The 25,906-nt window shown below is 37.0% G+C and overlaps 1 protein-coding gene across 1 annotated transcript; it reads left to right on the forward strand.

Annotated features, from left to right (window-relative positions):
* Positions 1-4,779: 4,779 nt before the first annotated feature.
* Positions 4,780-25,906, forward strand: LOC125095549 (uncharacterized). The gene is made up of 3 exons (XM_047722019.1): positions 4,780-4,785; positions 17,306-17,728; positions 25,697-25,906. Exons 1-3 carry the CDS (start codon positions 4,780-4,782, stop codon positions 25,904-25,906), a joined length of 639 nt encoding a protein of 212 aa, XP_047577975.1.

The following is a 25,906-nucleotide window of genomic DNA, read 5'->3' on the forward strand; positions in this document are numbered from 1 at the left end:
AAGGATTGCCACCCCAGCTTTCTTTTGATGTCTATTAGCATGGTAAATTGTTTTCCACCCCCTCACTTTAAATCTGGAGGTGTCTTCGGGTCTAAAATGAGTTTCTTGTAAACAGCATATTGATGAGTTTTCGTTTTTTTTTTTTTCCATTCTGATACCCTGTGTCTTTTGATTGGGGCATTTAGCCCATTTACAATCAGGGTAACTATTGAAAAATATGAATTGAATGCCATTGAATTGCCTGTAAGGTGACTGTTATTGTATATTGTCTCTGTTCCTTTCTGGTCTACTATTTTTAGGCTCTCTCTTTGCTTAGAGGACCCCTTTCAATATTTCCTGTAGAGCTAGTTTGGTGTTTACAAATTCTTTTAGTTTTTTCTCCTGAAAGCTTTTTATCTCTCCTTCTATTTTCAATGATAGCCTAGCTGGATATAGTATTCTTAGCTGCATGTTTTTCTCATTTAGTGCTCTGAATATATCATGCCAGTTCTTCCTGGTCTGCCAGGTCTCTGTGGATAAGTCTGCTGCCAATCTAATATTTTTACCATTGTATGTTACAGACTTCTTGGCCCGTGCTGCTTTTAGGATTTTCTCTTTGTCACTAAGACTTATAAGTTCTACTATCAGATGATGGGGTGTGGACCTATTCTTAATTGATTTTGAGGGGGATTCTTTGCACCTCCTGGATTTTGATCCTTGTTCCCTTTACCATATTACAGAAATTCTCTACAATAATTCTCTCCAATATACCTTCTGCTCCCCTCTCTCTTTCTTCTTCTTCTGGAATCCCAATTATTCTAATGTTGTTTTGTCTTATGGTATCACTTATCTCTCGAATTCTCCCCTCGCGGTCCAGTAATTGTTTGTGTCTCTTTTGCTCAGCTTCTTTATTCTCTGTCATTCGGTCTTCTATATCACTAATTCTCTCTTCTGCCTCATTTATGCTAGCAGTAAGAGCCTCCATTTTTTATTGCACCTCATTAATAGCTTTTTTAATTTCAACTTGGTTAGATTTTAGTTCTTTTATTTCTCTAGAAAGGGATTTTATTTCTCCAGGAAGGGATTCTCTAGTATCTTCCATGCTTTTTCCAAGCCCAGCTAGCAACTTGATAATTGTCATTCTGAACTCTAGATCTGACATCTTACTAATGTTCATATTGATTAAGTCCCTAGCCATTGGTACTGCCTCTTGTTCTTTTTTTGAGGTGAGTTTTTCCACATTGTCATTTTATCCAGTTAGAAATAGATGAATGAGAGAACAAAATACTAAAAGGGTAGCAATGACCCCAGAAAAATATACACTAATCAAATCAGAAGAGACCCAAAACCAGGGGGGAGAAGAAAGGAGGAAGAAAAGAAATATATATATTAGAGTGGTGAATAGAAGAGAGCCACATACACTTGATATTTAGATGTATTTTGGTCTGTTAGAAGAAACTGGCTCCCAAAATTTTAAAGAAAGTAAAATTTATATATATACAATATACAAATCAAAAATAAAGGTAAACACAATGAAGGGATGGAATATGACTGTGAAGATGAAAATTAAGAAAGATTCTTAAAAAGGAATTTGATAACAAGTTTGGTTGAAAAAAGAAAAGGAAAGGAAAGAATGTGAACCAGGCTGGGGACTAGAACAAAACCATGTGCTAGATTTAGGGTATATTTTGATCCTTTAGAAGAAACTGTGTCCCAAAATTTTAAAGAAATAAAAACCTATATGTATATAAAAAAGAAGGCTAAATACATTGAAGGGATAGACTATGACTATATGACTATAACAATGAAAATTTAAAAAGATTTTTTAAAAGTTATTGATAAGATAAAATAGTTAAAAAACATTAGAATAGGAAAGTGGAAAAAAAATTTTTAAATAGAATAAAAAAAAATAAAATAATTTAACTTTGAAAGACTAAAGAATCATGGGGAAAAGGCCATGAATTCCATATGCTGTATTCCCATATTTCTGCGGTTTTGCAGTTCTCATTGATCAGTGAACTTGGTCTTGGCTGGATGTTCTTGTTGATCTTCTGGGGATGGGGACTGTTGCATTGATTCTCAAATATCTTTGCTGGAGGCAGAATTGCACTGCCCTTGCCAGAGGCAAGGCTAAATAATCTGCTTGGGTTCACTCTCGGGGAGCTTTTGTTCCCTGAATGGTTTCCATACAGCTTTGGAAGTGGAGAATGAAGATGGTGGCCTCACAGTCTCCAGCCCCATATGAGCCGAGAGCTTGGGTCCCCACTCCTCAATGTGCCCTCAGAAAAAAGCCATCAATCACTCCCATCTCCCTGGTCTCTGGCTGCACTCCATGCTCACCCAGCCTATGGCCAAGCATTTCTATCTCTGGTGGCTCCATTTGGAGTCTCCAAACCCCACAGATTCCTGCAGCACACTCCTGCATCACTCCTCCTAAAGGAGGAAGGAGGGGTTATCCTCAGATCTACCACTTATGGGGTCACTGCTTGAAGAGCAGTGGCTTGAATGTGCCTTGGATCATGGTTTAAGGTAACCCTGAGCTGAGAGCCCACCCCTCCTCTCTCTCTCTGCAGCCGGCTTCCCTGCTTCGATACCAGGGGGCTCTGCCATACTCCAACACCCCTGGTCTTTTTGTGACCCCACAGGTCCTGAGACCACATTGTCTCAGCAAGGGTTCCAGCCCCCTGCATAGCCTCTGGATTGACGTCCCTCAGTGGAGCAGACTTCAAAAAGTTCTTATTTTTGTGCTCTGCTGCTCTACCACTTGCTGGGAACTGGCCCCTGCCCCATGGTCTGTGTTCCCATATATTGCCTCAGATTCACTTCTCTGCATGTCCTACCTTCCAGAAAGTGGTTACTTTTCTTTTCCTAGAATTGCTGCTCTTCTTCTTTTCAATCTCCTGTTGAGTTTGTAGGTGCTCAGAATGATTTTATAACTATGTAGCTGAACTCCTGGGACCTGATGATATTAGGTCTACTCCTCCGCCATCTTGCTCCTCCTCCAATATCCTTCCTTTTCAAGGCTAAATGATATACCATTATGTGTATATGCCACATTTTCTTCATTCATTCATTCATTGATGGACACTTGGACTGCTTCTACCCTTTTGACTATTGTGAGTATGCAGCTATGAACATAGGAAGACAAATATCCATTTGAATTACTACTTTCAGTTCTTTCAGGTATATACTCTGAAGTGGAAGCTTTGGATCACATGGTAGTTGTACATTTAATTTTGGGGGAAGCACCATATCGTCTTCCAGACCAGCTGTGCCGTTTTACATACTTCTAGCAATGTACAAGGGTTCCAATTTGCCCATAACTTCACTAACACTTATTTTCTGTATCTTCTTTGTTAGTTTTATAAATGTGTTATAAGTATCTAGCTTAGTAACTCTCCCATAGTAAGCTATCATAAGCATTTATTGAATTAATGAATGCTATTGTACCTTCTTCAGTTCATTGATATTTCTGTTGATGTAACAGAGTGTTCTTTAAAGATTTATTTCTGTTAGAGAGAGAGCACATGTGAGTGCAAGCAGAGGGAGGGGCAGAAGCAGAGGGGTAGGGAGAGAATCCCATGGAGACTTCCTGCTGAATGTGGAGCCTGACGTGGGGCTTAATCTTATGACCCTGAGATCCCAACCTGAATCGGAATCAAGAGTTGGATGCTCAACTGACTGAGGCACCCAGGTGCCCCAGCAGAGTAATTTTAAAATGTGGGGCTTGGGGCGCCTGGGTGGCTCAGTGGGTTAAAGCCTCTGCCTTCGGCCCAGGTCGTGATCTCAGGGTCCTGGGATCGAGCCCCACATCGGGCTCTCTGCTCAGCAGGGAGCCTGCTTCCTCCTCTCTCTCTCTGCCTGCCTCTCTGCCTGCTTGTGATCTCTATCTATCAAATAAATAAATAAAATCTTTAAAAAAAAAATGTGGGGCTCATGGGCTTCAGGTATCAGAATCACTTGTAGGGCTTGTAAGAAGTCAGATTCCCAGGCCATATTCCAAATCTATGGAATCTGGAATTCCCCAATCAGGGCCTTGGGAATCTACAGCGGTAATGGCATCTCCAGTGATGTTGATGTGCAATAAAGTAAGAAGCAGTGCTTTTGACAGGCTGTAAAAAGGCAGGATTTCTCTTTTCTAAGTCTCTAGCAACTTCCTGTGATAAACCCTAAAAGTTTCCTTTTTTTTTTTTTTTTTGCTACTGACATTGAATTCATTTTTTCAACCTCACAAGAGCAAATTTTGGATGAATGTTTTCCCGCAGATGTATCCTGTGTATGAGAGTGTTAGAAGCTTACCTATGTGACAGCACATCAGCTTTGTGCTAAATAACAGATATTGCCTGGTACCCAGGTTGCTTGGGATGATCCATAAAACATTTAATGACGATCTTCTTTTATTGCATACTAATTATCCACATCCTGCAGACAGTTTCCTGGGATGCTGCAAGATCAGTCCTTTGAGCATGGGATTTTGTTCTACAGAATTTGTAAACAAAAGCCATTTCAGTCAGCCTTTACCTGGTAAAACTTGTAAACTGAGTACCCAGCACAAGCAGGGGTTATGGTCGAAAGTGCACTTCTCTCCTGCATGACTTACTAAATAATGTAGCTCTCAGAGCTAGCTATGAGAGATTTGGTGTCTTGTAACAGCTATCTAGCAGCGTATGTCCATCATGCTTGATGTTCATTAGTTAGATGAGATCAGTGAGTTAAAGAACTGTTAAATTTGTGTTTTCCTTTAATGGATATGTAACTGTGGTAGCCGAGTCACAGGACAGGAACTTGACAGAAAAGGACATGGCGGTAAGAAAAGCTTATTGCAAATATACCACTTCATAAATTCTTGTAATAATTTGTCTTAGTGAGGTGCTTTGTCAGTTTGCTTAAAAAATATGGATGAGGAGATAAAAAAAAAACAAATGCATTATTCCTATATTTTTCTCCATGTATATGAATTATACATGCATCTTCTTAGTGGCAAATTAATGTACTAATTTTGTGTGCATTTTCAGAAAGAAAACTAATGGAAAATCTGTTTTGAGGAGGTTAAATTAGCCAGAAAAATTAATGGAATTGGCAACATTTACAGTTAAAGCTTTGGTTAGGGTTTTTTTTTTTTTTTTAATGTTGAAAATGCCACCCCTTTGAAACTCTTGACTCATTTCTTTCACATTCTTATCGGGTAGATAGATGTTCAGCAACTGTCTGCCAAAACTAATTACAATTTTCCTCCCAAAAAAGATCAAATTTTTTTTTTTTTTACCAAACATTTTTAGTCACTACCTTTAGGATTTTTCTTTGGGGGAAAAAAAAAAAAAAGGAGTGTTGTCTGAGAATATTTTTCAGTGACAACAAAAATACTAAATGCTTTATAATTGAAAAAGTAAGCAAAACAGAAAGATAAATTAAATCACAATAATATCAGTGTTATAATTTTAACACTTGGGATACTTACTCTTTCGGAAAGGTGCTAGCTTAATGATTTCCTTAACCTTAACTTGCTTTCCGTGGTTGTAAGACTGAGGATTTCCTTGGCAGAGAATCTGGCTCAGGGACAACACAAATTTGGCAGGTTCCTGGAAACCTTTTGTTTTGTAGTTTGAAACTGCAGCTTGCTGATGCTGATACGCCCCACAATCTTTTTATGTTCTGTCATTTTGCTGGGATCATTAGGTACTGTTTTAAAGGAAGCTAGCATTATATTTCAAAATATTTTTTTCCCTTCCAGGCATATAGCTGTAGTTACTAAAGATGAGAAGCCCACTAAAAACACTTCTGTCCCACAATACATTTTTATTCCACTTTGATGTCTCTTTTATTCCTAAGTTGATAGAGCCTTTATTTTGATTAACAAAAAAGTTTCATAACTTTAGTTGGTATGAAAATTGTCAAATTATATCTGATTTTTTTGCACATTATAGTCATGTTTAAAGGGCTTTCAGGAGATGCTCTCATCGCAGAGATGCAATGTTTAAGAGGACACTGGGTGTTGGGAAAGAGAGAATGCATAGAAACTGATAGAAATCATGTGAATGGAGCCAGGCAGGAGACAGGCATCTGGTGATTTCTCACACACACAAAATAAATTGATTTATGACTGAAATAATAGTCCAAAACAGCTCTGTCATGGATCCTAGACCCTCTGCAGCATGCTATGCTTTCAGAACTTCAAAATAAATAGTAAATGATCAGATAAGTGTGAAAACAGCTTTAAGTAAGCCCCCGGAGAGCTCTCTACCTGCCTGCATCTGGCGAAAGGCTTTCCATCCAGGTCGTTACAGGGAATACATTGAGGAGACTTCTCAAGTTTTGGAGATGAGTTTGTATTCTTTTCTGAAATGACTTTTGACTAGTTACTAGATTTTAAAGCAAAGGAAGTAAGAAAAATGATATCACTTGCAGTCAGGCTCAGGTATTTTGTATATATATATAGATATATATATATATCTATATATATATATATATTCATACAGAAACCACCAGAGGGGAAAAAATGGATCACATGCTGATTCTGGGGAGGGGTTGGTGGTGCTGTAATTTAAAACAGAGATGACTGTAGTAAACTGACTCTTGGGTTTCAATTACCTTCAATGGTCATTCTCTGCATAGTGAAAACTGAGAATATTGGAATTTGATGCTATAAATATGAGAGTAATGGGTGAGAAATTTTAAAATATCGCAAAAACATCCATAATGGTTGTAAAAGGCACAATGTTTTTCTTCCGTGAAAGGTGGTTAACAGTTCAATGCTGCTGTAGATGGTATTTTTTTCGTTCTTTGAACGTGTGGAAAAGTCAGTTGCCTCAAATCCCAATACAAAAATGCGATTATTTTCATTTTTTCAAGTGTTTCCAGTTCTTAAGCACATGCATGTATTTTGAAATAATGAAATGCATTCCCCTCTGTGCATTTCTGTGCTTAAGGTTATGTTGTAAATTTATTTTGACATTTCTGTGTGTGCTTCAGACTTGCTAGTTCAGATGGCTACATAACTTCATCGGGTGGTGATCCTATAATAGAATAAAGCATCCCTCTTGCTTTGAATTTTAGGGTTTTCCTTTTTTTTTTTTTTAATGACTTTAAGAATGCTGCATCATACATTTGCATAGAAAGAATGTTCTTCTATTAAATTTTTACTTTAGGATAAATTTCCCTTTTTGGAAATGTAGGCCAAAGGTGTCAGCACTCTTGTCACTCTTGCCATCCATCAGGCAGTTTAAAACATTCTACTTGCTATCATCTGTAATAATCCTACTTCTTCTATTTGGGAATGTGTTTCAAGTTGATAAATAATTCTGCTTTAAACTTGAGGCACTCTTAGTAGAAACATCTACCAAAGCATGTCTTCAAATGTAAGAAACAAGACTTATGATTTATAAGAATTCTTAATAAATCAGCCAGATGAGACTATTTACAAAGCTTGTTTAAAATTTGACTTAAGGGAAATTCAGTAGAACAGGAAAGCATTTGGTAATTTTTCTTTGCACCAGGAGTCACTCAAAGACTTAATTTTTCTTTGGGCACATTGGTCCACTTGACATGCAAAATCATTGCTGTTCTTATTGTTTTATGATATGGACCACAAACCTTACATTATCATTATAATTAGAAAGAGGCTCACTGTTACAATCATAGAGGCAAGAGGTAATTCTTAAAATTACAGAGATCACACCATATGAGAACAACTTTGTGAGAATCCAGTTTTTAATACATGGGCAACTTAACACAAACTTGTTAGCCTTTAGATAAGGCTTTTCTTTCCTATCTGAAGACATTTCCCTCTATATACCTGATACTCTTCCGAAAGACCTAGCAGATCACCTGGCAGCAACATTAACTCCTGGTCTTGGAATCCTAATGTGAATATCAGTTCATACATACAAAATCTTGGCCAGTTTTTTTCCTGTCAGTCCATGCAAACAGTTGCTCTCTTTATTAATGTTTCTCAAAATATAGGTTTCAGATCACCTTCCTCAAAATTACCTTGGACATTTATTAAATAATAAGCTATCACAACTTTGATAAGTCAGGAATGCTTCTCTGAGTCATTAGCAGTAAGAGATTGTGGAACAGGAGAGGGAAGAGAACTGAGGCAGAAGGAAGAGTGTTTGCAAAGGTCCTGTGGGAGGAGAGGAAATAAGGAACACATGAGACTAAAAGGACAGAGGGATTAAACCCTAGAGACAGAGGAATGATGGAGGGGAATCTTCTCTGAGATTCACTTAACATTACCAAAACCATCCCCTAAGCAAGGAAAAATGCAGAGCTCATTTACTTAGGTTAAACCAAAACATTTTGTGTGCTATTTGTGACAGTGGAAAACAGCATGAATTTCTGGGGAGAGGCCAACACTGGTTGTGTTAAGCTCTGATGCTCTTTTTTTCCCTAAGTCATCAATGAGTCCAGTAGTCTCTATGGACATTTTTCAGTTTTATCCTACCTCGGCCTACCTTGCTACAACCTCAGTCTCAATGATTTGACGTATTGATATCCTAACTTAGGAAAAGACACTCACTTGACAGAGAAAAGTGACAGTCCAGAATTCTTGTACTCCCATCATTCTTGAGCACTCCTCACCTGGGAGGCTACCTGAGGTGGTGGGCCGGAAACTGCACGCCTGGCAGCAGGCCTCTGGTTGTATGAACAGAAGTAAATCTTGCATGGGGCGCCTGGGTGGCTCAGTGGGTTAAGCCGCTGCCTTCAGCTCAGGTCATGATCCCAGGTCCTGGGTTCGAGCCCCACATCGGGCTTTCTGCTCAGCAGGGAGCCTGCTTCCTCCTCTCTCTCTGCCTGCCTCTCTGCTTACTTGTGATTTCTCTCTGTCAAATAAATAAAAAAAAATCTTAAAAAAAAAAAAAGAAGTAAATCCTGCATGAATCCACATCTGTCTCATTACGTGTAAAAGAAGGTACTGTAACCAACTGGTGACCTTTGCAGTATGGTCACAGCGAGATCACCTGTGTGGCCCCTTGGCATCTCTATTTCAACTCAGTTTTGTTGTTGTTGTTGTTGTTGTTTTAATTAAAAACTTGTCAAATTCATGACTAGGTGAGACAATCAATTTTTACTGATATAGATGTATGTATATCTACATATACATATTATGCATATACATATATATACATACACATACTAAGAAGGAATCTGAAGCTTTGGCTTTGCTTTATATTAACATTTATCAAAATGACTCCAGTGGGAAAAAACATCTGAGGATGTTAAGGACAATTTATGATAAAAGAGTCTCTCATTAAGTAAATTTAGAACAACACTGAATTATTTGGGCTTCTTTTTCTCTGATTTTTCCCAACTTTTAATGTGGAAGTTCAAAGTGTAGTTCTCTTCAGAAGGGGATGGATATTACTTTTTAAAGTTTCACTTGTCTAAATAATTCTTGTTGTAATGTTTTTTGAAGACCATATGGAAGACAAGTTCAACGGGACACTTTTGGGAAAAACCAATGTCACATTGGTTGTCATTTCCAAAGGACTTTGAGAAAAAGTTTTTGCCAACTGCACATTACACATCAGCACACTTGGTAATAAGAAGAACAGTAGCATGCATTATCATGACAATATTAAAGACATGTATCCTTATGATCTACTGTTGGAATCAGATAGTATATCTCTCTTATTAAGCAAACATGTTATAGCAGGGTGGGGCCAGTCAGGAAATATAACCATACAACAGGTTAGACAGGGGAAATTTAATATAAAAGTATAACCACTACAAAAAAGTGTAACCATAATATATAAGAAAACATTTTTATGGTATCCTAGGGCTAAGGAAGAGTAACCAAGGAAGGACAAATTTACAAAGGGTTCAGACTTTGCTGGAGGAGGTATGGAGCAGCCCCCAAAGGGCAGAGTACCTTGCTGATTTAGACAGGCTGGAGGTCCTCTACAGTTTCTAGACAGCAGGAGGCCACCCTCCAGGGTGCACACTGAACAGGAGATCTGCATCTTGTGGCAAGGCCATGCACTGAAAGTCATAGCAACTATCTCGGCAAGAGGCATTCAGAGCATGGGGGCTATGCAGAGGATGACAGAGGGAGCAGCAGATCTGTGTTTATCTCCTGGGCCACAGGCAGGCTTGAAGAAGCAACCTCTGCTTTCTGTGACACCCTCCAGGTCAATGACGATATAGGATTTATTCCATGTTGAGAAAGCTACGGAAAGATTAACCTCAGACCAAGGCTGTAAGATCATAGGGTGGCATTCTATCCCTGTGACTGGGCGGGCTCCACTGGTTGTTCTCACATCATACAACCCCTGACACCTATCCTCGCAGGAAGTTGCAGAAAGCCTATTCCTCCTGCACTGACCCTCCAGCGCCCTCTACTGAGAAAGCTAAATATTGTACACACTTTAAAGGAGAAATAATTAAAGGAATTCAGCATTTTATTGAGGAGCATGTGTCAAAGACTACACTGGGGGAGCTGAGAGGCAATAATTTGACAACTGACACAGATGTCATTTAATCATTCATAATGGTGGCCTCTGCAGCAGCGTGACTCACAATCCTGTGTGCTGGTACTGCTGTCTATGGTACTGCTGGTACTACCTAGGCCCTCTAAGTAGAATAAAACTGGGAGTGATTATCAAATGACTTGCTTGTTTTATAACATCTTATTTTTAAGTAATTCTAGATTTACAGAAAGTTGCCAAGGCTATGCAGAGCGAACTAGCAATCACTACTTAGTTTCCTTCAAATGTGATGTCTTATATGACTATATAGTATAGCATCAACACTAGGAAATTGACATTGACGTGATATGTATATATAGTTTTAGGGCATTTTATCCTCTGTAGTTGTTACATTTTTACTGTAGTTGTTAATTCTTAATTCTTTTTTTTTAAAGATTTTATTTATTTATTTGACAGAGAGAGATCACAAGCAGGCAGAGAGGCAGGCAGAGAGAGAGAGGAGGAAGCAGGCTCCCTGCTGAGCAGAGAGCCCGATGCGGGGCTCGATCCTAGGACCCTGAGATCATGACCTGAGCCGAAGGCAGCGGCTTAACCCACTGAGCCACCCAGGCGCCCAATTCTTAATTCTTTATAGTCATAGCAGTGGAGAGCAGAACATTGCCAACCCCACTTCCCCAATGATCTCCCTTGTGCTACCTCTTCATAGTCATAACTACCACGCCTTCCACATTCACAACCCTTGGCAACCACTAACCTGTTCAGCATATCTATAAACCGTCATTCAAGATTTTTATGTAAATATTTCAAGAATGTTATATAAAGGCAATCAAGTAGTATGTGATTTTTGCGGGTGGGAGGTGGTACAGAAGTGGTTTTATTTGTAGCACGGGGATAGGACCCGTGGGCAAAAAGAGCTGCTGCCCCCAGGATTGTGAGGGGTGGCTGGTTATATATACTATGAGGTTGGGGCTGGTAAAGAAAAGGGAGGTTTTCAAAAGGATTTTCATACATTAAAGAAGACTCACAGGATACTGGATACAGGAGGCCTTGCCATTGTCAAGTTAAGGTGGTTTTCCATCCAGCAAGGCATTAACATGAAGGTAGCTGGGAGCTTCCTGGAAGAACATTACACTCTGCCCGCTTCAAGTATCTGTCAATGGGCTGCAGGTTCTAATAGCATTTAATTGTATCTGCATTTCCTTCTGGAGGCTAGGTTATTGATAGAAATTGTTCTTGTAGATTGGTAAGTCAACTAACAGATGATCAGTTCTACTCAAAGAGGTTTATCTATGTTGACCACATTGGATTCAGCTGCCTCCCTCACCACTTTTTTTTTTTTTAATTTTATTTATTTATTTATTTGTCAGAGATTGAGAGAGAGAGAGAGAGAGAGAGCGCACACAAATAGGCAGAGATGCAGGCGAGGCAGAGAGAGAAGCAAGCTCCCTGCTGAGCAAGGAGCCCAATGCAGGACTTGATCCCAGGACTCTGGGATCATGACTTGAGCCGAAGGCACCGGCTTAACTGACTGAGCTACCCAGGCATCCCAAGCTGTCTCCCCCATTTGTAACTCCCCTATACATTCCCCAACTGACCAATATTGACCCATAGGTAGGTACATCTCTACGCCCCTATTCAGTAATATATGATCTTCTGAGCTTGGCTTTTTTTCTCAGCATAGTATCATTTCATATACAGTTGGAAAATGGTTCTTAGGTTCTTTGAAATCGCTAGCTTTTCACTGATTTTTTAGATCATTTAAATTTTATGTAATAATTGATATTATTATTATTATTAATTGATAACCCTGACATTTCAGTTTGTTTTACCTTAGTTTTCCCTGGGTTTTTTGTTTGCTTGTTTCCTTTTCTCTGACTTCTGTGAGTTACTTGACTATTTCTTAGAATCCATTTTGATTTATCTGTTTTTTTTTTCTTTTTAACATATCACACACATGCTGGAATTTTTTAGTGATTTCTGAGATACCACGTTGTTTATGTATGACTTATCACAGTCTGTTGGTGTCAGTGTTTTGCCAGTTGGAGTAAAATGTAGAAACTTTACCTCTTATTCCTTTACCGTTCCTAATTTATAATGAAATTGTTTAAATAACTCCTCTACATATACTGAACCATATCGAACAATGTTGTGCTTTTGCTTCAGCCATCAACCGTAGTTTAGGAAATTTAAGAAGAGAAAGTCTAGTGTATTTAAACATGATTTTCAAAATCTTTTTATTTTTCTTTCTTCCTGATGTCCCAAAATTCTTTTATAATTTTCTTTGTATTTTAAGAACTCCTTTAACCATTCTTTTAGGGCAAATTTGGTGGTAGTGAATTCTTTTAGTTTTTCTTCAGCTGAATGTCATTTTTCTTTCATTCCTAGAAGGATAATTTTCATAAAAATGGAATTTGGGGTTGGTAGTTATTTTCTTTTAGCACCTGAAAAATACTGTGACTCTTTCTCCTGGCCTCCACAATTTCTGAAGAGACGTCCACTGTTATTTGAATTGCACCCCCCACCCAACCCAGGTAAGGTGTCATTTCCTTCTTACTGCCTTCAAATTTTTTTTTTTTAATTTTGTTTCCTGAAATTGTATTTTGATGTGTCTTGGTGGTTAGCTCAGCTTTTTTAATCCATAGGTTCATGTCTTTGGCCAAATTTGGGTAATTTCCAGACAGGATTTCTTTGACTAGTTTTTTAGCATCACCATCTTTCTCCTCTTCTTCTGGGACTTCAGTGACATGAATGTTAGATCTATGTTATGATCTCTGGCTCTTAAGGTCCTATTATTTTTTTCTTTTTTTCAATGTCTTTTCTTTATGTTGTTTACATTGGGTAATTTCTAACATACTATATTCAAATTCATTGATATTTTTCTTTTGTCCTTTCCATTCTTCTGAGACCATTCAGTGAGTTTTGTTACTGGTTATGCATATATCTCAACTGTAAAATTTCCATTTGATTACTCTTTATATCTCCTAAGATTTTTCCATTGTTAAAAAAATTTCAAGCATGTTTGTAATTACTCATGGAAACGATTTTATGATGACCACTTTAAAATTCAGGGGTTTCCAGATATCCGAGTCATGTCAGTGTTGATGTCTTTTGAATGTTTTTCTCCTTCAAATTAGGTTTTCCTGGCCCTTAATATGACCAGTGATGTTCAGTTATATCCTGGACATTTGGGAAGTTATGTTATAAACTTTGGATCTTACTTATATCTATTTCAGAAGATGAAGAGAGAAGAAGAAGGTTTATTATTTTCAAGTGGGAGTAGAAGTCCAGTTTCCCCAGTTAATCTCCTTTGACTCCTAGGAGAAGAGTGATCCATTACTGTTAGGTGGCACTGAGATTTCACTGATATCAACCTGGTTTCCACTCCCCACCCTCAACCCCAGCATTATTGCTCTCTTTGAGTGTTCCACTGACACCATTGTTGGAAGAGAAACCTTACCAACATGATGGTGAAAGTTGTAGCTGCCAACTCTGTGCCCTCTGATATAAGCAAAGAAGGGAAGAAGGAGAAACATCTCATGACCTCTGTGTAGTGCCAAACTACGTGATCCTCACAATGCCTTCACTGACACACTGGGGAGAGTTCTTACTATCGTGGAGCGGGGATGAAAATCCTGCCTCCTCACTCAGTCTTCTCTGACACCATTATAGTGGTAGGAGGTTGGAGGAGACAATAAGGAGCAAAGTTGGTCTTTTTCAGGGTGTTTGTGATAAATATATAATGATCTTTGTCTCTAGTTCCTGGCACATAACTCCTAAAACTCTTGGAATCTCTGGAGTGAGAAGAGTGTCTTTCGTATGGTAATGAGATGACTGGTAGCTGGGATCCTAAATCGCTTCATGATAGGGATTGTTTACCAGAAAGACAAAAACCTGGTTAGAGAGTTAGAACTTTTAACCACAGCCCTGACCTCTAAGGAGGGGAAAGGAGCTGGAGATTGCATTAATTGCCAATGGTCAATGATTTAATCAATCATGCCTATAATGAAACCTCCATATAACCCTAATAACCTCCATTAAATCCCTCCATAAAATCTAACCCAGAAGTTCTGGGTTGGTGAACACATCAGGGTTCTGAGAGAGCAGTGCTCTAGGAGAGGGCATGGAAGTCCTGTACTACCCATCTCATATCTTACCCAAAGTATATCTTCCACTTCGCTATTCCTAAGTTACATCCCTTATAATGAACAGGTAAATATAAGTAAAGTGCCATCCTAAATTCTGTGAATCATTTTAACAAATCCAACCTGATAGAGGGATCATAGGAACCCTCAACTGATAGCCAATTGGTCAGAAGTATTAGTGGCAACCTGGGGCCTTGTGACTGGTCCCTGAGGTGGGGTCCATGTCAGGAGCCTGAAATCTTCATATTTAAAATCTGTGCTAATGCCAGGTGGCTAGTCACAAGACACCTACTTAGAATCCAGAGCTGGACAATTGGTTGATGTAGAGAAAGAAAACCTCACACATACGCATGTGTCATGAGCAAAAATAGTTCTATATTTACCTGGGGTATGGCAATCATGGTCTAAAATTTTTTGTTATGCTAAGTTGCCTCATTTCCTATTTCTTTGGCTAGTGAGGTTTTTCTTGGGGAAGTTTGTCTGTTCCCATAAGGAGTTATTGAGTTACTGTCTCTTCCAGCAACTACTTCTGGCTATATAAGGCTGAAAGAAAACTGACGGAATTCACCGTAATATTGCTCCTTAAATCTCAAAGTACCGGGCACCTTGGTGGCTCAGTGTGTTAAGGCCTCTGCCTTTGGCTCAGGTCATTGTCCCAGGGTCCTGGGATCGAGCCCCACATCTGCTCTCTGCTCAGTACGGAGCCTGTTTCCCTTCCTCTCTGTCTCTGCCTGCCTCTCTGCCTACTTTTGATCTCTGTCTGTCAAATTAAAAAAACAAAAAAATAATCAACAACAAAAAAATCTCAAAGTACGTAGGCAGTCTGCCTTCTCTCTATCTTTCAAAGTCCTCTTATGTTGGGTTTTATATATAATTTCCAGGGGTTTTAGCCATATTTAGTAGGAAGGAAGAGAAAATTATGTCTATTCCATTTTTATCCAGAATCAGAAGTTCCAAATCAGTTTTAAATATTAAGATTTTTCTCCTATAGGAGAAAAAAAAAATGGTTTTTCCTCCCTACTTGGCAATTTTTTTCTTCCTGGATTTCTGTTCCTAATTCTGCAAGGTTGGCTCAGGAACAATTCTTTCATTAAATAACCTCACAGGGTCACCATCACCAGCTGTGACAATGTCTCAGTCATTCCCTTGTTAATAAACTCTTTTCCAAAGTCCATTTACACATGAGTCACAGACATTTCCAGCATATGTTGATTACATTCTCAGCATATGCTGATCAGTTTTCCAAACAGATATTCAGGTCTTGTTGAGTGCTACTGTTTTTTGAAATTTTTTTATAACAAGTGACTAATCCAAACTTATTAATTAGCAATATTATTAAAGCCAAATTTTCCAGTCTGTTCAGTCTGTGGGTTTGTGGCTTAAAATATCTTCATCCTTCTTCCAAGCACTCTTATTTAGGAGGCTTATGTGTAGCATAAATATCTGAGTGATTCAAATGATGTTTTAGCAAAAGATAGGGCACAGAATGGAATTAAGAGCTATTGGGGGAGAGTGTCTAATATACCCTGGAAGTTTTATATGCATTATCTAATGTATTTTTCAAAATAAAGCCATGATGTTTATAAATCCATTTTAGGAATGGAGCTTTTGCAAAGTCTCACTATTCATGAAACCCAACTTGAGTTTGAACTCCTGCTGTAAGCAGAGCTAGCCAGCAGTCCATGAACCATTAGGGGACCATTAGATCAATTTAGTGGGTTTTTTTTTAAAGTAAGGGATTTCAGAGAGGAAAACATCACCAGAGAGTTCACATAGTAAAAGACAGTATTTAATGAAAGCATAAATTTGTTTCTTATTTTTTTTATTTATGTTGTATATGTGCTGAGTCCTAATACACAGAATGTGTTTTATAATGTGGTTTACAGTCAAAGAAGTCTGGAGCCATTGTATTAGGTGACTTTTTGAGAGGTTTCCAGGCCTTAATCTAAGTGAGATTCTGCTAATACTTTTCCAGGAAAATTCATCATCCCTCAAGAGCAAAATTTATTTGTTTATTAAAAATTTTATTTTTTAAAGCCTCAAATTTGTAGTGTAGAATCTCTGGATTAGAATGGAAAGTAGCTGTTTCTAAGGCAAAAATTTATGCTACCATGTAATTCTTTCTCTGTGATTTGTATTTGTATGTGTAGGTTTGTTTCTGGTAAGGGTATATTTTGCCATTTGATTTTTTTTTTTCCCTAATTCACCACGGAACTCTAAAACAAGGTAAAATTCTAATCAGGTTCATCATATTCATATATGTATATATATATATATATATAATTATTATCAAAGGCTTTATAACAAAAACTTAATAACTGTTAGCTATTAGTCTTACTTGTCAAGTTAAGACATTTATGGAAACCAGTAATTTTAAAAGAAGTCCTGAACTGTTAGAGGCAGGAAATGAACCTTTTTATTTCATATTAGACTTGTTAAATTGCTCTTTTCTCAGAATATACTAAACAATGAATGAACATTATGTAAGTAAGTGTTGGGTGATTTTACATAGAAAAGAGAATGAAATCATGTCTTCCTAGTTTTTGTCTCTTTATTTTCAAATGTCCATGACTGTACAAATCAGTCCTCTCCGTAATCTAAGTTAACCAACATACTTTGGTCAAGTCAAGAGCCAGAAATTATATAGCAAAGCTGGATTTCTCCACTCTCACACAAACCCCAAGAGTTGGCACTCATTTTGAAAATGATTCACATGTCTGAGTGTATCTTTGATGAAAGATACTTTTGATATTGCAGGACAACCTGGAGCCATCCGTGTTCCCCATACAGAAGGGCTCCCTGATCCTCCTGAGGCAGAAATGGGAATCCAGTGATTACCAGAAAAGTGAATGTTGCCCTGGGGGCAGTCGTTGCAGGCTCTTCCAGCCTCCAGAAAAAAAATTGCTTGAACCCAAAGGAGAGGTAGTGTCAGCACATGGACCTGCAGATCCCCCTAGTCTGCCCGGTGGCGTAGAAGAGGTGTTGAATGCGGAGCCTGATGGGAAGGACCCTGAGGTCAAGAGTGACAACTCCAGGGAATCTGGCTGGCCTGAAGTGCTGAAGGAGGATTCCTTGACTGGTCGGCGCAGGATTGAGCGCTTCTCCATTGCCCTTGATGAGCTGAGAAGTGTGTTTGAGGCTCCCAGGAGTGTAAACAGACCAGCTGACAACTGCCAAAAGGTAAGAATTGAGAGTTGAAATTTACAGTTGACAAGCTAGGCAGCTTGCCTAGCCCACCACTTATTTCTAAGCATGTACTGGAGTGTGTGTGTGTGTGTGTGTGTGTGTGTGCACGTGTGCGTGTGTATGTTTCTCCTCACCTGTACTCTAGACATGACTTGAAGCAACCGTGTAATGCTGTGTGAAATATGGCATCCTCTATCATTGACTTCCTCTATGGTCTGTTCCAGTAGGGGCTCGACCTCCTTTCAGTCCCACGAAATCAGCTTTGATGGGTTATTTCTTTTCGTACATGCCTTGTTTCCATAACTAGGTGTAAGTTCCTTAGAGGCAGGGGCAATTTCTTACCACTCTTTGTATTTCAGACATCTAACAAATGGTGCTGTGTTTAGCTGGAGCTCAGAGAGGATTATCAATAATGGTGTTGAAATGGAACAAGTGAGGGCTTTGGAACCACAGTGAACTAGATTTTAATCCTAAAACCTGTTATTTACTTCTGTAGTTGCATGACACTTAACCTTGAGAATGCACATGTCTTAATCTGCTGCTTTTCAGGGACATTGTGAGGATTATTGATACTATATTTAAACTACTAGGCATAGAGTCTGGAATATTTTGTGGGAGGTGATGATCATGGTTCAGTGATGGAGGTGTACCATCATGTCACATAGGAAAGAAGTCTATTAACTAAAGAAGACATTTAATCAAATGCAGGAAGATTAGCAACATTATTAATGAAGACCACATTTACTTCTGTTTTCAATTAAAAGCAGCTACTCTTTTTAAACTGGAAGTGCTTGAATTTATTGCACCCATCAGGGCCCTTATGTAAGAGATTATAGTTAATTTAATAAAGAATTACTAAATGAGGGGTGCCTGGGTGGCTCAGTGGGTTAAAGCCTCTGCCTTCGGCTCAGGTCATGATCCCAGAGTCCTGGGATCGAGCTCCACATCGGGCTGTCTGCTCGGCGGGGAGCCTGCTTCCTCCTCTCTCTCTCTGCTTGCCTCTCTGCCTACTTGTGATCTCTGTCTGTCAAATAAATAAATAAAATCTTAAAAAAAAAAAAAGAATTACTAAATGATCCCAGGTTTTCCAATTGGAAGCAAACTCCATCTTTGTTAATATTTTTTATATAGTGACACTAATCAGAAAGGTACAGTCCTACCCTTCTTAATGGATAATTAGCACTCACAGGATTCACAGAAATAGAAAATTTTCCAAAATAAATTATTTTGCTAATACTTGCTCCCAGTTTTCCTGTTGGGACTATTTAGTATTTACAATGAGACTATTCTTGTACCTCAAATAACCCTACTTGATTTATTGTAAATAAAGAATATGAAGTTATATTTATGAATGATGTTATGTTAAAAGTAGAGGGTTTCTCAAAAATGCAACTACTTGCCAATCCCTAATTTGAGAACTTTCTTTCCTTCCTTTTTATTATACAAGCACAATCCTTTTTGTTTGTAGTTTTATAATATCCTTTAGTTGGATGCCTAGGGATTGGGGTATACCTGACATAGATATTTACAATGTCACTTATTTTTTGCATTAACAAATTAAAGAAAGTAAAGCCATAGAAAGTGTTTCTATTGAATATCTGTTGATTTTAGTGTAACAATTTTGGACATTAACTTAAGATAATTGATAAAAGAAATGGCCAAAAGTAGAAAAAAATAATCCTTATAAATTATGTAATATAACTTATCTCATCTGGAGTAGGGGTAAATGTAATAGTAAAAAAAATGAAGCATTAATAAGGGTTTCTGTTTGACATATGAGGTTACTACTATTGATATGGTATGTGATTTTTGGATCTAGTGTCCACAAAAATAGTCGTGGAAAGAAACTGATATATGAAAATGAACATTTTAGGTAGTAAAAATGAAATTTGGTTAGCATGTTTAATATACTTTATTCTAGGTATTCTATGATACTATGTGATAAAATGTTATTTCTTTAAATGTATGAAACATGGATTGTACATTTAGAAATTTCTCATCCACAACAGATACACATGATTTTTAGAATCTGTTTACATAAATGAGTATTATGAATGTCTACAAAATTCTATATAAATTTCAAAAAGAATTCTATATAAATTTCATATGACTTCTTAACAAGGCCAAAAAAAAAAAAAAGAGAGAGAGAGAGAGAGAAGGCAGTGAGGAATTAACTGGCTTTCTTCTAATGGATTATTTTGTACGTCATTAAAAATGTGAAAAGAATCCTAGTTCAACTCAATTTGAAATTGTATATTTCACACCAAAACATAGTAATCATGTACAAATTAACCATTTGTTTCTATAGATCTTCTTCTTCCTTTTCAGTTCAATTTTGTTATTATAATAAAGTAATGAGGTAATATTTATTTGCATGAATATGCAAAAATATTTTAGTTACTTTATAGCTATGATACTTATAAGGCTCTCGGTGATGTGGGGAAAGATATTCAGTGTTTATGATATTAAAAGCAAGGACAGAAAGGTTCTTGCAATTTAGTAAATCATCTCAATAACAGTAAACTACATTTCAGTGTTGCTGTAGAAGAAAACTCTTCAGCAATAGATACGTTTTTAGAAAAATTTTATAAAATTATTGGGGTTCAATGTAGAAATGTAGAATTGTTTAAAGTGTGGAATATTTTTATGTATGGATATATATTTGCAGATACACACATATTTGTTTAAAGCATCTTCAACAAAAATCAAAGCCCATCTTTTCAGTATATGCTAGTTTCATAGTTCTTCACTTAATAGCCCTTTGCAAATACTGCATTTTTTTTTTTTTTTTTTTTACAAATTGAAAGTTGATGGCAACCTGGGATTAATCAAGTCTATCAGTACCATTTTTCCAACAGCATTTGTTCACTTCATGTCTCTATATCACATTTTGGTAATTTTTGAAATATTGTAAACTTTTTCATTATTATTTTATTTGTCAGGGTTATCTGTGGTCAGGGATTATGGCTTGCTGAGATGATGGTTAGTGTTTTTTAGGAAGAAAGTATTTTTAATTAAGATATTAATTTTTAATTAAGGTATTATTTTAGGCATAGTGCTATTGCACGCCTTGAAAACTATAATATGGTATTAATATAACTTTTATATGCACTGGAGAATCAAAAAATTTATTTGACTTGCTTTATTGCAATTCTCATTTTGTTACAGTGGTCTGGAACCAAGCCAGCTACATCTCTGAGATATGCTTATATTTATTTAAAACTGTTCATTTAAGGATTGTTCTGTTTAGAAAAATATTTGTTAATTGAGAAAAAGAAAACCATAAGAGTCAATATTTTTTTCTAGAAGTAGTCAAGCTCATTTAAAAAAAGATGGTATCAATCCCTCATATATTCAGTGTATTCCAGAGCTTTTTAAAAAACAACTTATCATAATATGATTGCAGTAGAAAATTAATGGGAAATTCTTAAAATAATTTTGTCTGATGACATTTTGTAAATTCCAAAGAGACATAACCTTTTGTTACCGTTTCTAAAACACCCTTTAAAACTAACTTGAAATGGATTTTTAAACTGAAGGTTTTAATGCTCATAAGGCAGACTGTAATTCACACAGAAATGAATTCATATAGGTATTATTCCAAATAAATGATATAGAACAAGATTTTAAAAGAGTTTTGAAGAACCGTAGAATTTTAAGATCATTAATCTTGGAATGAATGACATACATTGCAACACTAAGAAATTGTTAATTATATAAGACAATGTATCAGTTAGCATTTACCATGTAACAAACTACCCCAATATTAGCAGCTTGAAACAGTAAGCCTTTATTATTGTTTACAAGTCTCTCCTGCATCTATGGTCAGTTGCCAAGTCATCTGGGGTCTGACTCTTTAGGATGGCTATAGAGCTGGGACAAGTCAGCTCTGCCTCGTGTGGTCCATCTTCCTTCAGTAGGTTGCCTAGATTTATGTACATGCCATAGGAGTTTCAATAAAGAAAGTAGGACAGCATAAGGCCTCTGGAGGCCTGTGTTCAGAACTTATACATCACTTCTCTATTCTATTTGTGAAAATAGTCACAGGATTAACAATGTGCTAAAGTAGACATGATGGGAGGAATTGCAAACTCACACTACAAGGTAAATGGATATAAGAAAAGAAATAATTATGACCACTTTGCAGACAGTCGACCACTTGCAAGTTTATTAAAATCCATTCAAGAATCAAAATGTTTTAATATATCATGAATTAATGCAAATATCAGGAGGAGAGTCTAACACAAAAAGATCGATGTTGACAACTATTTGCCGACAAAACTTCTGTCTTTCTCTTCTCTACTAGACTGATAGTAGTTACTGTTCAAGATAGAATACTGGCCTCCCAGAGATGTCTACTTCTCTTAATACCCAGAATCTGTGAATGTTTTAACTGATGTGGCAAAAGGGACTTTGAAAATGAGATTAAGTTAAGGAACTTGAGCTGCAAAGATTTTTCTGAATTATCCCAGGTGAAAACAGGGTCTTTATAAGAGGGAGGCAGGAATGTCAGAGTGAAAGAGAGTCAGAGAAGGAGTTATGACACTAGAGAGAGGTAGGAGGGATGCAGGGCCATGACTCAAGGAGTGTGGGCAACCTCTAGAAATTGGAAAAGGCAAGGAAATCAGCTCCCCTCTAGGGCATCCATAAGGACTGTAGACCTACAGACACCTTGACCTTAGTACAGTGAAACTTATTTCAGACTTTGATCACCAGAATTACAAGATAATTTGTGTAGTTTTAAACAAGTAAGTTTGTGAAAATTTGTTACTGCATTATTAGGAAACTAGTACAATTATTTTATAGGCTCTTCAAACATTGTTAAAAATGGTTAGGTCATATGTGATTCTGGACTTTTTTCTGTTCTTCTCCAATGAATATATTCCCATATTTCAAAATTAGATCTTTGACGTCATTCTATTTGCAGTTGATGATATGAATGCTTGTGATGTTATCCAAAACATCAATATATCTTAATTTGGGGTGATCTGTATTTGATAGGAATACCTCATCACTTAAAAGGTGAATTGACCAGAAGAAGAAGGAGTTTGGCAAAGGCAAGAAAGAGAGGGAGAAAGAGAAAGAATATTATAAAGGAACAAATAAACACTAAAACTTTGTGGGACACACTTGTTTCAATTCTTGTTACTTCTGTGGCTGATAAAGTTTCTGTGGAGTACATGTGCAATTTTTACAATAAAACCAATTAAACTCTAGTCAGTTCAGAACATCATTTAGATTAACTTAGAGTGGAAAAAGATGGTATAAGTTCCTCCTTTTTTCTTTCAAGCTCCCAGTTGTCCATAGAACTGGGACAGTGAGACCAATGAATAAGCTGCCCTCAAGGGATCCCACAGTAAATCAGGAATTTCTTCATTCAATTAATTAATTTTGACTTTTCCTATTCATGTCTTTAGACCCCAAATGGTTAATGATCTGATTTTTCACAGTAGGTTACTTAAATGACTCATGTGGTCATTAGGTCATATGGTCATGTGTTTTTTATGCACAGTTGTGATCTTTCTCAAAAACCCCACTCACTTGTGCAATCATGTTGAATTTACCTAATGCCCAAAGAGAAACTATTTCTTTTATTTAAGCCCCTCCGGTTGACAAAGACCATTCATACATGAGATGGACTAAAAAACAAAACAAAAACACGATTACTGCATTTTAGTTGTGCTGTTTCATAATGCATTGTTTCAATCTATTGTATAATTGAAGGCTTGGATGAGAATACGAAGACACAAGGCTAAGGGACTGTGGAACTACATGGGCATCAGTGACAAAACAAGATATAAATCATTAAATATGGTATTGTTTCTAGAGTATGTTATTTTCATTCCCTCCAATAATCAAAGCCTCTGGCTTTTCATTTAATGACTAGTTTGTCATTTCCTACTTTTAGTTTTGCATAAAATCAGACCTTTAAAAGTATAGGTGAATCATGATTGCAGTTTGGCTCCCACTACAAAATCACCCCACGAGATGCTTAAAGTTTCATTTGCTCGGGAAACCCAGGCATGTGGGGACTATGGGATTAATCTAATGGAATCTAATCTAATCTCAGAGCAGGAAAGTTTCTTTTCAAGCAGTTACCTGTCACAGCCTTCTGACTCTCTATCTCCTACCCTCCTCTCTAATCAGTGTTCCTGAGATAATTTCTGTCAAGCTTGACTTTTTTTGTAAAAGCACTTAACAGGACAGAGGTTTTTACAGCTTTGAAAAGTATTACTGAAAAAAATCTGTCCACCAAACTAAAAATAGCTAAATATTTTTTTTTTCCCTGTGGGAAACATTTTAAAGGTCCTTGAAGAAATAAAGTATTTTTTCTTTGCCCGAAAAATGGGCAAGTAGTTTTTTTTGTAGAACTGAAGTAAATGTTTTAATGAGAAAGATCATTACTTTTTTTATTGGGGGAATATATGGAATCATAATTTTCATTTCTGCATAGAATATAGGAACATATTTGGTGACAAAGCATCAGCTGAAAGCCTTGGCTCAGCTACTTCTCCATCATATAAACTTGAGTGAGTTATTTCACCTCATTAATCCTTAATTTTCACATCTATAAAATGAGGAAATTAATACAGCACAAGATTTTTCTGAAGATAAAGTTATATACTACCTGAAGGAGAAGAGGTATTTAAGTGTAGCACCACATAAAATTTAAGAAATTGTACCAATGTAGCACCAAATGGGTATTTTTTCCATTTTGTCTTCTCTGGCATCACTTCTGTAACTTAACACATGCCTTTGGGAAAATATTTAATCTCAGTGACTTCTGTTTTCTTACCTATAAAGGTAAAGGCTTACACTCTATGGTTTGTAAAAATAGAAAGGTGCTTTGGGCAAAGAAGTTTTTATTTCAGACACTAGGGTGTCTGGTAACATCCTAGTCTTTTACACAGACCCCACATAGAAGGGTTTTCATTGAATATTCAGTAGAGCAAATGCTAATGAAACTTTCCAACATGAGTTATAACCTCATTTTGAGATGATGAGACAAATGACAATAATCTGTTAAATTATAGTTTTAAAAGCTTTGTTGAAACCCTAAACAGAGACACAGTGCCACCTTCATTGTCCTTTCCAGTTAATAGAGAAAGTCACTGCCATTTAGGGAATCCAAATTCAAATTCAAGAGAGATGAAGCTTACATGTTATAAAAGTGTTTATTGTATTTACATCCACACACACACACACATAAAGAAGAAACTTCAAAGTCACCACAAGGATAGGAATGTTTCATTTTATGCAATTTTTTCTCAGTGGTGTAATTTGCTTTCATTTGAAATAATATTAGTACTTTGTTCTTTTCACCCATTTATACGTTTATTATCTTACAGTCTGTTGTCCAGTGCTTTATGTCAGCTGCGGGGGAGCAAGCAGCTCTGTGATCTGATGGTAAATTTAAAGCTGGCCTTAAAGATGTCTAGAAGTAACCACCATGTCTTCTCATTCTTGTCTCACAGTGATTTAGGCGGTCACAATATGACATTGTTAAAAAATATAGTTCCAGTAACCACAGAAAGATGGTAAACAGTATTGACTCACCTTCATCTGGGAAAACTTTTGTCGGTTTATGGGTTGGCATTCTTTGACATTTTACTTGGATGACTAGTGAGAGTTTTCACCCTTGTGTTATAGGAATATTGATGCTAGCTCTGCTGCCTGTGTTGTAAACCCACTATATTTTTTGCTCATCCTATATTCCCCAGATATTTACCCAACATTTCTACTTACTGACTGAATTAATTCAGTGAGCCCCATGTATGATTCTCTTTGCCATTCCCTGTTCTCCCTGTGCTGATTTTCATACATGACCATATTCTTGTGGAGAATCCTCTCACCATAAGGATAAGCTAAAGGGGAAATAAAGAAAAAAAATTGATAAAATTCATTAAAAAAGGATGATTAAAAGAATTTTGGACTTTCTTCAGAGCCTTTGACTCCATCAAGAGCCATGGAGATGATGTTCCTGTCGTGAAAGTCCACCAGCAACCCAAGGGCTATCCTGAAATAAGTCAGCATAGGAATTCCTTTGACAATACCCTGAGAGATAAACTTCCATTTACCATGGAGAAACCTGGAAGAAACCAACTTAACAAGAGATTAGAGTCAGTATCACCAGTAACAAGACATCCTGATATCATGTACCTCCTGATGTGA

This window comes from Lutra lutra, chromosome 3 (assembly GCF_902655055.1).
Source record: "Lutra lutra chromosome 3, mLutLut1.2, whole genome shotgun sequence".
NCBI classification, from domain to species: Eukaryota; Metazoa; Chordata; class Mammalia; order Carnivora; family Mustelidae; genus Lutra; species Lutra lutra.

Coding starts and splice junctions, on each gene's coding strand:
- LOC125095549 (XM_047722019.1), top strand. Junction 17,729..25,696: donor CAGCTGACAACTGCCAAAAG/GTAAGAATTGAG, acceptor GACTCCATCAAG/AGCCATGGAGATGATGTTCC.